Source organism: Mytilus edulis, chromosome 14, assembly GCF_963676685.1.
Source record: "Mytilus edulis chromosome 14, xbMytEdul2.2, whole genome shotgun sequence".
Classification (NCBI taxonomy): Eukaryota; Metazoa; Mollusca; class Bivalvia; order Mytilida; family Mytilidae; genus Mytilus; species Mytilus edulis.
In genome coordinates, this window is record NC_092357.1 from 38,359,107 (window position 1) to 38,375,418 (window position 16,312).

A 16,312-nucleotide genomic window follows, 5' to 3' on the forward strand; every position below is an offset into this window, starting at 1 on the left:
AACATCATTCATGTACCAACAATGTGGTGTTTACTCTTATTGTCTGAATTACTGTATATTCCATTATGTTCCTTGCAGCGATGGGGTAATCGTAATCTGTAATCGTAATCGATTGTAATTGATTACATTTTTTCAAGTAATCGACAGTAATCTGTAATCGAAGACATTTTCGATTACATGTAATCATAATTTAATCAATTACAGTAAATATTTGGATGTAATCATCGATTACTTTTCGATTACATTTCGATTACTTTAGTAAAATAGTTTGATGAAAAATAACCTATTTCAGAGGAAAATATGTATGTTATCACTTTGCAGTACAGATAAAATATTATGCATCAACAATACTTGAGAGTTAAGCAACTGCCTTATTTCTATCTATTGTCTGAAGCTGCATTATGAGCAACCAGATCCCTACCTAATTTTACTTCATATCTAGCTTTTGAAACAAATGGATGTATGTGCTTGTCAATAATTCAAGAGCTCTAATATTAAAACAAGAAAATCGATCTTAAATAAGAAATGTGTCTGGCTTTTGTTAAGTTCTGTACTACATTTTTTAAAAGTAGTAAGCTTATTTATATTAAATTTCCTGAAAACATAATTTTTAATCAGAGTTGAAATTAAAGCTTAGAATAGATAAACAGTTGATTTCTTAAATGTTATGATATACATGTATATAAATTAAATTAAAAAAAACACAAAATCCTTTTAACAATGAACCAATGGCAATGCATAGCAATTCTTTTTAGAAATAGATGTATCCCTTTGACACTATAAATATATTTTGTATATAATTTGATTGAAGAAGTTAACAAATCTTAACAACATTCTTGCCTTTACTAATGAGATGATCAAAGTCTCCCTACTTTGTTTTTTTTTCAATTATCTTATGTCTAATTAAGAAGGAAATTTACAATATTTAGACCCAGGTTATAAATTGTACTCCAGTGGCAGTTAAATAATCTGTAATTAGGGTGGTTATCCAAACAAAAGGTTTAAATCATGCATGTCATTATAAAAATAAATTTTGATCTTAAAAATTAGCTGAACTAATTAATTATTCTACTTTTTTTATATTTCCTTAAACATTATAATTAACTATGCTAAAATATTTTATTTTAAAGGGTAAAAACAAAAAAGCTAACCTAAGTCAGTAAGAAAGCTAAATTTTTGAAAAACAATTAGTTATGAATAAGTGAGTATTGCAATGCGATGACATCTTTCATTTATGTTGAAAATCAAAATTTCAAGATTTTTTTTAAATATTTCTAATCTTCATCAAGAGATTTGATCTAAAAAAAAACAGTTATTAACTTATAATTTAGAAACAATGCTTTGAATGATGCATTTGGTAAAGATCTTAATTTCCACTATACAAATGTTGAGCAATATAATTGTGTTTTACTCCTGTTATTTTTTGTTGAAATGTTGAAGTATGTAATTGACAGTAATCGAAAAGTAATGTAATTACTTTTGATAAAGTAATCGATTGTAGTCGATTACATACTAAAATTTGAGTAATCGATTATTAATCGATTGCACAAAAATCCTTCATGTAATCGATTATTAATCGATTACATTTGTCAGTAATCGTGCCCTTCCCTGGTTCCTTGGTGCCAATTTTAAGTAGCATGAGTTATCAATTGAATTCCATTGATACATTTTTACATACTTTATTTCATGGTTTTAACCAATTCTGCATACAAGACAATAGAAAAAAAATCTGTAGTGAAACACTTTGATTCAAGGTTCACAAACACCAATGAATTAACTGAAAATTCAGTACCCCACTACTAATAATCATACTACTGATGTGAAATTTTCTTGAGATATATTCTCATTTGAACTCTGGCTGAGGTTGTTAGTTCTCTTTAGTACTCCATCCTCAACCCCTAATAAATAAATACATATGTCTCAAGTCAGGAAACTATTTCTTGTTTCTTTTTTTTTGTTATATAGAATAGACTGTTGGTTTATTTGTTTGAATGGTTTTACACATATTTTGGGCCCTTTATAGCTTGCTGTTAGGTGTAAGATAAGGCTCTGTATTGAAGGCCTTACTTTGACTTATAATGATTTACTTTTACAAATTGTGACTTTTATTGAGAGTTGTCTCATTGGCACTCATACCACATATTCTTATATCTATCTATAAAAGTTACAACTGAAAGGCCCTATATCAATCAAATAGATATTAAACATTTTTATCATTCTCTCTTTATTATATCTACATTCAAAATTGCACAACAACTTCAAATGCAAAAATAATTATGTAGTACATAAACTCTTTTGAAAAAAATATATATTTTAACAAATGTAAAGAAAATTCAACAACAGTAATTTTCTTATAATATAAAAGTATAATGTTATGAAAAGTCAAAAAATAAAATAATACTTTCTTTTGACAATAATCTGACCTCTAACAGAAATAAACATACAAGACATATACATAATGTATACTAAATGAAGGTAGCCAATGTATATTAATGCATGGACAATTTTCAACTTGAATTATCTCCCCTATACCACAATTTTTCAACTTGAATTATCTCCCATTTACAAAATTGATCTCAATTAAAAATAAAGTCTTGCTAGTGTACTGTAAATCTCGATGAAAAGATATATTGCTGATTAGCTTAGAGTGATGAATTTGTTTTAATCTTGGCAAGATCAAAGATTTCAAATTCTAAAAATTAAATTAAGTTATCATTTGACTATAAAAATAAACCTTCTAAAATGATGCAATAAAAAAAAGTAACAATAGTTTTAAAATCATTGGAAACAAGGCATTTGTTAAAACTAGTTATTTTATTACTGATGGAATTTTTTTTTATACAATCTGCCATAACAACTTCAAAAACAAAATGAAAATAATTAACAACAAAATAACTGACCCCTAAATAAAGATGTTTTCATTTAAATCATTACATAATTGCACTGAGTGGTAAGCTATACATAAGTCCCTTAAAATAAACCATATTTTATTTTTTCCCAAACTGCAAACCATTCACAATTTGCTCATGATGAAAAAATATCTCTGATTGATAATACTTAAGCTTGTTAATTGTTTCTGTGGTATATAAATTTATAGGCAATACAAATATTTCAAAGCTTGTCCAATTGGATATCTTATTTTTCAGTAATTGTTATTTTCAATGGCCTGCCATTGTCTGTCTGTGGGGATGAAATGCCATTGCCTGCCCATGTTAATGGCTGGCTACTGCTGGTCTGTTTGAATTTGAGGTTACTAGTGGATTGTGAGAATCTATCTTGGAACCAACATTCTTAAATCTGAAAAATAATTATTATATTGTAAATCTTTGTTAAATTCTAAATTATGAACCCTTGATAATTACTAATTTAGAATTTAAGGTTTCTTGATGAGCAACATTAGTTCAACAGAAATCATGCAGCGAGCTGCATTACAGTAAAAAAGTTGCATTATCTTGTAAATCTGATGTAAAATCTGAAATATAAATGTAACATCTCTTGCATGGAAAGTCAATTTAAAACATCATTACCCATTTATTAATAAATCTTTCAAGCTGTTTAAAGTTAAAATAATTTTGTACAAATTTAAAATACATAGAACTATCACTTATTTCTATCTTTTTTCGTTCCTTTCATTTGCTTAATATCTGGTTATTGACCTACATTTAATAATTCATTTCATTATGGTACAGGTCAGAACTATGGATGTCTTCTTGGTTATTTTGTGTAATTTAGTCGAGTTTTATCAATGCCTTCTCAAAAGTTTCACTATAATCATAATTAAGAATCATACCTTGTTAATTTAAACAATTCTTTTTCTTGATTCACTGCTTTGTCTGTAGTTGGTGATTTATACGATCTTGTCTCATATACTTTTCTTCCTTTTCTGTAAAAAGCAACAATAATATATTTTCATGTGTAAAGCTCCGGGAATTTAGTTTCTAAAGATACAAATTAATTCATTTTAACTAGCAACCTCCTTCAATGCACATTTTAAAATAAACATGTAAATATTTGTTTTACACCACATGTTCAATGTTACACTGAAATTAATTGTGTAAAATCTGTAGAATTGTTGAAAATGTTTTCAGTGTATGATTTAAACTCTTTAATATTCAGCTATTAGTAGAATTTGACTACATTTTGATTTTGATAGTGTGAGTAAAACAAATGCATTTTATACTTCCTCATTTCCATTCTCAATTTTACATTTTATACTTTCAATTCAGAAATTCATCTATGTATTTAGTACACCGTATTGCGAATTCTAATGCAACAACCTTTGTAACGTTCATTTTGATTGGATAACGTCACTTATTTACAAGGCATCAATTGACAATTGATGCTATGGAACGTACGCGCAAGCGGAGATGGCATATGACAGATTTTAAATACATGTTTTAACGTTGTTTACTGTCAGTTTCATTAGAATGGAGATAACGCGTCGCCAGTAAACTTAATTTGCGACCGTCAAATCTCCAATTGATGCCGTCGAATCTTAAAATACAATACAGTTATCTCCTAATTCTAAGACTGCAGATATTCTTAGAAGGAAAATTACTCCTGAACTTACAAAAATGTAAAACTTCCTAATACCTAATGTGATATTGTCTTATTTTTGAAATTTATAAAAACATTGCAATATTTTCTGAATACAGTTAACTCTCGTTGTCTCGAACTCGGTTGACTCGAAATTTCGGATGAGTCGAAGTTTTCACGTGGTCCCGAACTTTATTCCATACACAAGTATGTAATTCGACTCCTGATGAGTCGAAATTGGATGAGTCGAAATTTCGGTTGAGTCGAACTAAATTTACGGTCCCAAGGTTAACAAAAGCATTCAAAATTCATTTTTTATCTTGAACTAATACACATATGTCAAAACAGGACCTCCGGGATTTAAATGGATTGAATAGTTAATCTGACAATACACGTGTAATTAAATTTCCGGTCACTGACCACTGTATTGATTTATGACATGCTATTTCCATGAGTGTTTACCTAAGATTATCTTTTATAGAATTTTGACAAATAATTAGTGATACATTGTTAATGTTCATGAAAAAGTATTTAAAATGTTTACAAAACAATTAATTTGTGATTTACACTAATGAGCTTGGGTGTGTATAAAGTGAGGATTGTGGCTTCCGTTGATGATCACCTAAAAACTACTCAAACGGCGTCTTTAATCTTGTTATATTTTCTTTTGAAAAGAAAGAGTGAGATAAAACATAATGAATAGAAATTCAAATTTTCTTAAATCTCTTGTATCCGAGAATAAACAATTTTGGCAGCTATAACCGACCTGAATAACGAAACTATCAATTGGAAATTACTCTTTTGGAAAAGCCATAGGATTTGTTTTTAATTGAAAGAATTGAATAAATAAAAATAATGTCATCATAATAATAAAAGACTGTGACATACAAATACATCGATCTGATACTAGAATATCGATCCCCTTGCCATATTCACCCGGATTTATTTTAGCTTTACCAAGCTAAACAAGAGTTGTGTCCCTTAGATTGTCGAACTTCCGGTGTTCGTTTAAGTCGAACTACGTGTATCTCGAAATATTTCTCTGGTCCGGCTGACTTCGACATAGCGAGAGTTGACTGTACATGTAGTTCAGGGAAATTGCGCTCTACTGGAATTAGGTTTGTTGAACGTTGGTTTTATGTAATGCTGTTATATTATACTTACTCTTGGACATATTGGGGTCTTGCTGGTTTGCCAAAGGTTGATCTGTATTCTGATGCCCCTTGTTCTTTTTCCTGTTCATTTAACATGGCTTTATGTTGTGCTCTCAGTTTATCTTGTTTGAATTGCCATTTGTTGATATCGTCATGCCATTTTTTCTCATATTCATATCCTAGGATCTTTGACATAGATGATTTGCCATTTCCATTTGTATCACCCTCAGGTCTGTAAATAAATATCATTTTTTTTAGTTTTATAAGACAATGAGATGTGGTATGGTTACGCCACATTATTTATGTATGTGCCTGTCCCAAGTCAGGAGCCTGTAATTCAGTGGTTGTCGTTTGTTTATGTGTTACATATTTGTTTTTCATTCATTTTTTTTTTTACATAAATAAGGCTGTTAGTTTTCTCATTTGAATTGTTTTACATTGTCTTATCGGGGCCTTTTATAGCTGACTATGCGGTATGTGCTTTGCTCATTGTTGAAGGCCGTATGATGACCTATAGTTGTTAATGTCTGTGTCATTTTGGTGTTTTGTGGATAGATACAAGTCTCATTGGCAATCATACCACATCTTCTTTTTTATATTTCCAATATGACAACTATCCTGCAGAGATCTAATGAAACAGATTTAAGCATCTATATATTTTAATTCATGTTAGGGTAGCATTGTTTCTGAAGATTCTAAGTCATTTTGAAAATGAAAACAAACAGTTTTGAAACACAAAATCAATTCACGATAACATATTTTACATATTTTACAAAAATTGCTGACAGAGAGACAGCCAAAGTTAAAACTATAGGGTTTCTGAATCATTCATCCCATATTAAACATTGTAAAATATATATTTTCAGAATTTGTAACAGAGATATAACAAAAAATATCAGCTACTTGACACAAAATATATATCTTTCTCTTGCAAACAAAATTTTATATTGATAATCAAAAATCTATGATATTTTATTCCAATATCAATATATTAAAAAATCTGAGACAAGCTGTAGGTACTTTTTTAAATAAAAAATTAGAAATGCTGTTTTTGTTACATTTCCAGTCTGGTTCTGACAAATAATGCTAAAATAGCAAATCAGTTGTTGCAAAGGAGAAAATCTGTTAAAAAGAAATGCTTTACAATATAAAACACTTTCTGTAATAAAATTCTCAGAATGAAACCAAGTTTAGACAATGTGGAAGACACTGAACTCTAATTTCTGTATATATTTCAAGAAGGTTTTAGTAATAATGAATATCCAAAAAAAAAAATCTAAATTTATGCTTACAATGGTAAATATTTAAGATGAGGTCGTTCCAGTTCTAACTGGGACTGTTTAGCTATTGTTGATGGTTTAGTCCTTTCTTGTGGTCTTGGCTTTGTCTTCAATGGCTTAGCACTACGAACACCAAAACCAGGTTTTTTAACTTCTGGTAATTTAACTGTCTTATCCGTAACTGTGTCTCCATCCCTCTCAAATGCTGATAACCTATCGAAGGAGAAGGGTTGTCTTCTTGGTCTCTCATAGCAGTCTGTTTCAGGTTTCCATTCCTCATGAACCATATATTCAGGAACCATGTATTGATATTCAATGTCATGATTGATTCTATAAAAGAAAAGAAAAAATAACAAACAGGAAACTAACTAAAGTTACTAAACACAAGGAAATTTGTAGCTCTATATGCTTTGGTGTTTTGTGGACTTGAATTTTGTCTGTTTGATGCTATTCGTTTTTGCCATGACATTGTCAGTTTCTTTTTATCTTAAAAGTTTTGAATGCCCTATGGTATCAATTGACCTTTTTATGTTTTTTGGTAACAGCAAAATCAATCCAACAGCCTTTCTAAATGACATGCATCATTAGAGAACTTGTTCATGTACGTTAGCTACCAAAGACAGTTTAATATTTTTTAAAGATCTCTTACTGTTCAGTCCTTTTCAATTCAGCATCCTCCAGGGCATTATCCTCAAGATAAAACCATTCAGGCCTGGGATAACCTTTTGGTGCCCTTTCACGCATGTTTGGATTTTCTTTGAACTGTAACAGATCTACAATTCACAAAAACAATCAATTAAATTAATGAATTAGACAATACTCATCAAAACACTCAACTTTGTATTAACATAATACTCCAAATTGACAACAACACTTCAAATGGTCTGCAATTTTATTTGCTATGGTCTACATGTTTCGCCTGCACGGCAGGCTTCATCAGAACAATTTTTATACAGAAAATAATCCCTGAAGTACTCAAAGTGGTGCATTGAATTTGACGTCGTCATGGTGAGAGAAACAATGAAAAGTGAAAGTAGCAATGCAGAGTTATAAATAGATAAGATAAATATAGAAAATTAAAGTTTGTTTACAATGTAACTTGAGTTTGTTTTACTATTATCTGATACATGAAATTGTTCCTTAGGCTTGGTATCTAATTGGAGTATTATTTTAATGCTGCATTCATTTGCATAATTTGACAACCTTACATACCAAGGTATCCACTTCAGGGACTCTATCGAAATGATTCACACAGGCGTTAGTTCACCGAATGGAATTTAATTTTTTATTAACATGATTAATCATCATATAATTTATTAAAAAGAAAGTAATGATATAAACAAATTTTCTGTGGTTTTCTTATAATAAAGATAGACAGACAACATCATGGAGAAAGAAGAAGATGAAAAGACAACATTAAACCCAAAACTTAAGACTAAATTAATATAATTGTTCACTTAATATAGCTACACTTTTAATTTAAATATCAAGCCTAAATCAAAAGACAACCGTATAATTATAGGTCTATATATAAATTAGAATAGAAATATTATAACTAGATTGACTTACTTTGTCGACCACCTTGTTTGGCCAGTCTGATATATTTAGAATCTGTTTCACGAAACAATGGTTTAATTGGATCATCCTGGTATTGTCCCTCTATTTCAGCATTCAGTCCTGGGATCTGTGAGGTTGCTGGTAATGGCACAGGCTCAGATGGTACCTTTGGTTTAGCAGGGGCATGGTAGAACCAACCTTAAAAGATACAAATTACAGTTGTTTTCAAAAAGAGTTTAAACATTAGACCGTTGGTTTTCCTGTTTGAATGGTTTTATACTAGTAATTTTGGGGCCCTTTATAGCTTGTTGTTCAGTGTGAGCTAAGGCTTTGTGTTGAAGGCCGTACATTGACCCATAATGGTTTACTTTTTTAAATTGTTATTTGGATGGAGAGTTGTCTCATTGAATTGGCACTCACACCACATCTTCTTATATCTATTAAGTGGGTCTCATTGGGGTCTAAGCGTGACACGGGATTGAAGATTTTTTGTAAGCGTGACACGTGAAAGCCAAATTATTGTCATGAAAACGGGAAATGAGGTCTAGCGGGACCCGGGAAATGACAAAAAAATGAGAATTGCTTACGTACATAGTGTAAGCGGGATACAGGAATCTGATAAAACAGTTAGCGGGATCCGATCAGAACCCCCAATGAGACTCCCTTTTAAGTACATTGATATACAAAAAATGAAAAATGTACTGTGGATTTATTTCTATTCTGGGAATATCAATTTTCGTGGAATTTGTGGGTATATGTTTACCACGAATTCAAGTGTTCAACATAATACAAATGTTCTATAGGCGTGTATTCATACTTTTGCAAAACCACGAAATTAAATAATCACAAGAATGCAATGTTTACTGAATCTATGAAAATTAATACCCATGAAAAAAATGAATCCATAGTAACAGAAAAAAAATCAGCCATGTAAAACAGGATGTTATTATACTGATTAACAGTAAGAAATTCAATGTACTAATGAATCCAACACCATTTACTTATTTCCCAAACAGTTGCACTTTTAATGCATTGCCATAAATCTGTTCTAGTGAAGGCAGCTATCATATTGTATATATCATACAATTTCTTGCAAATTTGTATATCTAATTCCCAAAATGAAATTTCAGAAAAAACAAAAAAATAATATAAATTCATAATAATGTAAGGAAGGTTACAAATGTACATGAACTTTGAAATTTTTCAGTGTACCTCACGAGTACATGTATTCAACATAAGATTTTATAGCAAAACAAAAATCTGACAGATCTTGGTATCAAGGATACTCAAAGATTTATATTACGTACACAACAGCCCGGGTGAATTTTGCTTTTTCCACCTTGGACAGCCCACCTGTTCCCACTCCAGCTATAATCTCTTTTTCTGTAAAAATATTGATTACAAATGCTTATCTGCTTTTTTCAATTGATTGTACTTGCAAGCCTTTTTATTAACCAAAGAAATTGTATGCCCACTCCTATGGTGTGCAGAGTGGACAAGTTAGAAATTTTGCCCACCCAGTGCCCACTCCCACCCTGGACGGGTGGTCACAACAAAATCCACCTGAGCTGTATTAAGCTGGAGTTAGCCAATGTTGTCCAGTGACCAATATTTCCAAAGAAAAATCTAGACACTTCAGTTAAAAAAATACATTGTATTGTACAAATAATAACTACAAAATGTATATGTTCATGTATATATGCAACGACAAGTATTCTTCGGTATTCAGTAATTCTGACATTTTGTTGTACAATTAAAAAAGAGGAAGAAGAAAGACAGATTGGCAAGTTTTCCCCCCATTCTTTATCAAGTTGTCAATGCATACTACAATGCTACAGTACCAAATTGCACCTATTGAACAAACATACAATGTAGCTGTGTAAATCTTACAAGTTTTCATTGAGACTAAACATTTGGTATTTTTATGATTTGAAAAAAAAAACATCGAAATAATTCCAATGACTTTGTAATGTAATCATTTTCAATGACTCTTCATCACTCCATATATCTGATGGACAGATCCAATTATAGGGTCAATTAATCTACTTACCACATTCGTTTATGTTTTTATTCGTGGCCATAATTTCATGTATTGACCCAAAAAGAACAACAAACAGACCGGAAGTGTACGTATTCACTTAGCAACGACCTTCTAAAGCTAGAAGTTTAAAAGAAGTATATTTGATTTTTAAAGGACCACTTTGAAAACTTAAATTGAAGAGCATATGAAAACTTGTATTTACTTAATAAAAAAATACATTAGAGTACGAACAAACTGGTCTCAAAATTAAAAAAATAAGATTCGTAAATGTCGCACTTCCTTTGTAAAGGTCACGTGATCGTCCAATGTGGTTTCTCTTTCACTTTAGCAGGCAAAAACTAATTGCCCTAATTACAGTGTTGACACTGCACTTTACTGATTGTTTTGATACTGAAACATGTGGAATGTCTTGTCAACAGCCTTCCACAGCCGTAGTTGTATACGATGAGAGCAAATTGTCACCATTGGTTAAAACGTCCAGGACTTTCAATTTTGCCAAGACAGAACTTGTGATAAAACAGGACTGGGGAAATTTAGGAGTTGCAGCAGTTGTATGGGATGCTGTAAGCTATTCACATGATAAACGATTATATATATTTTTGATTTGTCATACAGAATAATGCATTAATTATGAAATAGGTGTTATCTATGAGGGGGGATAGGAGGGGTCTTGATCCCGAAATCCCGGACTTGAAAAAACGAAATCCCGAGGTCCAGAATTTAAATAAAGCAAATCCCGACATCCCGAAATCCGGAAAAAAGGATTCCCGAATCCCGAAAAGGTCAATACCGAAATCCCGAGCTTAAAAACACCCGATCCCGGAGTCCCGATAAAGGTCCTATCCCCCCTCATCTATGATGATCAGTCAAGGATATAACACTTAGTATAGAGAAAAATAACATATATGTGTTATTGTCGACTTATTAAATAAAAATGAAAGAACTTTGGTCCCATTTAGCATTGTTCAGGGTTTTGTGTCAATGCTTTCAACTATATGTCCCCATTCAAATTCATTGATTGTCCAAAAAAAAAAGGAGGGGTTCACACCCCCAGAACCCTCCCCCTGGATCCGCCACTGCTAATATAGAAGATGAAGGTCTTAAACATGTTATAGACATGTACTTTAACCTATAATGGTTTACTTTTTAAATTGTTATTTGTATGGAGAGTTGTCTCATTGGCACTCACACCACATCTTCCTATATCTATATATATTTAATTTGCTAAATAAGCTCTTTTATAATTTATTCTAGATCTGTCTCTGAATATTAAACATGTTAAACCTTCCCCTTTTTAATTATGACATTTTTATTCTCTGACGTAGGATATAAAATTCAACTTTTAAATATTTAACCCTGCTTTTTCAAACAGTATACATGGAACAATGAAGTATCAGAAACATTTTAATATACAAGATTGCTATTTTCTAATCATGCTAATTAAAAAGTTGCAATTCAAAAGAACTTAATCCAAAATTGAGGTGTCATAATTTTGAGTTTTATCAAGTTGCCTAATTGAATGAATATTAATATGATTACCCAAGGTAATTAACACAGTACACAAGGGGAACTTATAATTATTTCAATCTGACAGTACAAATATCATTTTAATAAATATTTTTGAAAGTGTTGCAATTAATCATAATTTTTTTTTATATTTTAAAAACATAAAACAATAAATATCCAGCCATGAAAATCTGACTGTTTAAAACTTTATACATTAAGAATCTCTACAGATAAAAATATTTGCATATTTGCATTTAAAAACAGTTTTTCACGGTTAATATAATTCCAAATAGATATATATCATTGTATACTATATATCAGGTATATGGAAGATAGACAACAAAAAATATTTTCTGTGAAAAAAGCAAGCTTTAATAACAATTTTCAAAAATAATATTTTTAAATGAAAATGAATCAAAACATTATCAATAGTTCTTACCCAGTTTGAAAAACACGTCAGTGTAATAAAATTGTCTGAAAGAAAGAAACAATAATCACTAAAGACTTTAAAGAGCCTGTTTTGCTTACCTAGGTTAAATAGATCTATTTGCATCTTCAACAATTGGCACTGTCCAACATTTACAAATTTCCTCTTACATGTAGATTAACAGAAGTCAGAGTGATCTTTGAAACTGATAAGGTGTGGCCTTAAATGTGGTCCAACTAGAGTCTTTCAGGGTGGTTCAATTTGATGTTCACACAATGACACATGTCAGTTGTTGTTCACAATACTTGAATAAGTCGGAATGTTTTAAATTGATGAAAATTGTTTGACATGTCCTGAATGATACGCCATGTTTTTATTAGGTAGTTTTGCAGATTATTAATTAAGGTCTTTCCTCTACGCGAGGAAAGACCTTATTGTTTTTCTAATGTTTTTTTTTTTTTTTCTCTTTTTTTTCTTCCAGCATTTTTTTGGCAAGCCCTCCTACCGCTTCTATTGCAGTTATCAATACAAAATTTGAACCATCGATAGACCTCATCATGAAGTTTTACCAGATGAACTTTTGTAGGATTTCATCATCCCCTTGAGAAGTTATCTCCCTTTTATTGATTTTTTTCAACATGGCCCCCCCTCGTTGTTTTTAAAGATATCATGACTTTATTTGGACAATAGGTAGATCTAATCATTTTGTATTACCATATGAGGCTGCATAGGATTTCATCATCCCCTATGAGAGTTATATCCCCTTGAAGTAATTTCTTTCCTTTGCATTTTTCTCAAAAAGTATTAAAGATAGAATCGATTTGAAAACGGCAACATGTACAGGAACAGATGGCAATGTTTATAAACATAAACAATTAATTTGTTACCAAGCCTTATAAGGAGTTATTTTTTGGTTCATCTTTTCTTAGGTCCCAGTTGTCCTAATAAGGTGTATTATTTTGAAAGGCACACTTGAGCTTGTGTTTTGAAGCCTATAATTTGCAATACATACATGTGTCTACTTTGAAATTAAATTTTAATAGAGTTGAAATTGGAATACCTAGGATGAGCATGTTTTTGGGACAAATGAATCCATAACTATTTTGACTGATTATATTTACTTTTACAGATTTAGCTGTTCAAAAAAATATCAGTAAATAAAAATTCAATGATTAGCTATTTTTTGTTTCTTTTCATTTATGAAATACAGTTGTGTAAAATTGTTCGTATCATGGCCAAACCCAATATAAACATGATAAAAGCTGTTAACAGTCACCCTACCAATTTATTGGAAAGCTACATACTTTTACTCCAGCTTACGTAGCGAATCAATGTAAAATAACATAATTTTTCCCTATTATTCTGTACATAAATTAGGTCATTAGTTTACTTTTGTAATTTCAGGGCTTAGCTCATTGTTGAAAGTCATACAGCATGACGTACAGTGACTTAAAGTTGTTAATTTCTCTTTCATTTGGTCTTTTGTGGAGAGTTGTCTCATTGGCAATCAAGTATATGTCTTTCAATCTATCCATGTACTATAAATGTATCTTGTAAGGCCAAATAAAAATATATGTGTGGTTCCAGTAACCCTACCATCTCTACTTTTTGGCTTAAAAATAGCCTACCCTAAAGATTTTATTGTCATTTTTCATTAAGCACTGTTAAAGTCAGAACGTTGCTCCCATAGACTCAATGTAAAAAAAAAACATAAAATAAAAAAAAAATCCCTACCTACCTACCCTAACTTTTTTTGAAATGTAACTGGAACCACACATACTTTTTTATGTGGCCTAAAATATTGGAACATTGAAAAAATCTAAGAAAAGAGTTGAACATGGCTTTAATTTCATTTGCAGGCAATAGTTCTTTGTGAGTTCATAGAAAAGTATAAAGAAGAATTCAAAAACAAAGAAGTTATAGAACTTGGAGCAGGATCAGGGATTGTTGGCATTGTAGCAGCATTGATTGGTAAGAGTTTATATATTTAACTAGAGGCATTTAGGGGTGGGGCAGGGGGGGCAGTGGTTTAGTTTCTTTGTTGAATAAATGAGATGAAATGCTGAACTCTATTAAAAGATTATGAGCTAACCTGAGAAAAACTGTTTAAGGAATTTTTTCATATCCCAAAACCTGCTAAGTTTAAGGATTGTATAATAGAAAATAAAAATTACTTGTACAAATAAATTTTGTAAGAAAATAAGGGGAGATTATTCAAACCTTCTAAGAAAATATATCAATACAACACTTTACCTGTATATAAAGTATATTATTATTTACTTCTTCAAGTAAATAATAATAACTTGTACAAGTAGTTCCCCTGACTGACTTAAGCCATTTAAATTGTGGTTTGAATGCTTATGAAATAAATATATATCCACCTGTAACTAAAGGTAAACATGGTAATGGGTGTAAACAATACATGTGCAGATCCCTTTAACTCCTTACAGACCCACAACACTTTTGACTTCATTGTTAAATACTTGATAAATCTAAAAAGTCTAGATATAACAAGAATGTGTCCAAAGTATATGGATGCCCCACTTGCACTATCCTTTTCCATGTTCCATGGACTGTGAAATTGGGTAATACTAATAATCTAATTTGGCATTTAAATTAGAAAGATTATACTATAGGGAACATATGTACTAAGTTTCAAGTTGATTGGACTTCAATTTCATCAAAAAATACCTTGACCAAAAACTTTAACCTGAAACTCCCCCTTTTATTTTCTATGTTCAGTGGACCGTGAAATTCAAAAGTCTAATTTGGCTTCAAAATTAGAAAGATCATATCATAAGGAACACATGTGTACTAAGTTTCAAGTTGATTGGACTTCAGCTTCATCAAAAACTACCTTGACCAAAAACTTTAACCTGAACGGACGGACAGACGGACAGACGAACGGAGGAACGGACGCAAGAACGGAGCCACAGACCAGAAAACATAATGCCCCTCTACTATCGTAGGTGGGGCATAGAAAGAAGATGTGGTATGATTGGTAATGAGGCAACTCTCCACAAGAGACCAAAATGACACAAAAAATTTAAGTTTGCTCTTTTCAAGTTTTGTCAGCGTGGTCAGTGGAGCACTTGTCTGCAAAGTAATTGTTCAATAACTATAATGATCTATAATCATGACAATGTAAATAATACAAAACGCTTTTAATTTTAGGAGCCAATGTTGTGATCACAGACAGGGAGCAAGTCTATCCCTACCTAAAACGTGTTTTAAAGGATAATCTGAAAGACAAAGAAAATGTCAAATATTCAGTGAAAATCTTAGACTGGACAAGAGACCTTCATAAAATTCCTCAGAAGTACGATATAATTCTAGGTGCTGATGTCATTTATGTGGAGGAAGTGTTTGATGCTTTGTTAGCGACACTACAACATCTCAGCCATGATGAGACAAAAATATATTTGTCGTGTAAAATACGATATGATCGAGACACAAGATTTTTAGACATGGTACAGAAACACTTTACGCTCCAAGAAGTCTTGCATGACAAGGATAAAGATATTAAGATTTTCTTATGTAAAAAAATAAAAATAAAAATATTGAGCTAAATGTCATAAATGTGTTATATATAGATATAAGACGATGTGTTATGAGTGCCAATGAGACAACTATCCATAAAAGTCACAATTTATAAAAGTAAAACATTATAGGTCAAATTTTGGTCTTCAACTCAGAGTACAGGATAGTTGACTTATTAAATGTAGGCTTGTACAACTTGCTATTCAAATACTGATGCTCAACAGAACATTGAAAATCCTTACAATAGTCACATATCATGCATATTCCTGTT

The 16,312-nt window shown here is 31.0% G+C and overlaps 2 protein-coding genes across 2 annotated transcripts; one reads left to right on the forward strand and one right to left on the reverse strand.

Moving 5' to 3' along the window:
- Positions 1 to 2,205: 2,205 nt before the first annotated feature.
- Positions 2,206 to 10,684, reverse strand: LOC139503239 (uncharacterized protein C7orf57 homolog). The gene is made up of 7 exons (XM_071292998.1): positions 10,578 to 10,684; positions 8,540 to 8,725; positions 7,620 to 7,743; positions 6,983 to 7,300; positions 5,701 to 5,922; positions 3,791 to 3,883; positions 2,206 to 3,297 (listed from the first exon to the last, which is right to left on the reverse strand). The coding sequence occupies exons 1-7, from the start codon at positions 10,606 to 10,608 to the stop codon at positions 3,213 to 3,215; spliced, it is 1,059 nt and encodes a 352-aa protein (XP_071149099.1). The 5' UTR covers positions 10,609 to 10,684; the 3' UTR covers positions 2,206 to 3,212.
- Positions 10,685 to 10,852: 168 nt separating this feature from the next.
- Positions 10,853 to 16,070, forward strand: LOC139503240 (protein N-lysine methyltransferase METTL21A-like). Its single transcript, XM_071292999.1, has 3 exons — positions 10,853 to 11,131; positions 14,361 to 14,472; positions 15,676 to 16,070. The coding sequence occupies exons 1-3, from the start codon at positions 10,874 to 10,876 to the stop codon at positions 16,068 to 16,070; spliced, it is 765 nt and encodes a 254-aa protein (XP_071149100.1). The 5' UTR covers positions 10,853 to 10,873.
- The last annotated feature ends 242 nt before the right edge of the window (positions 16,071 to 16,312 follow it).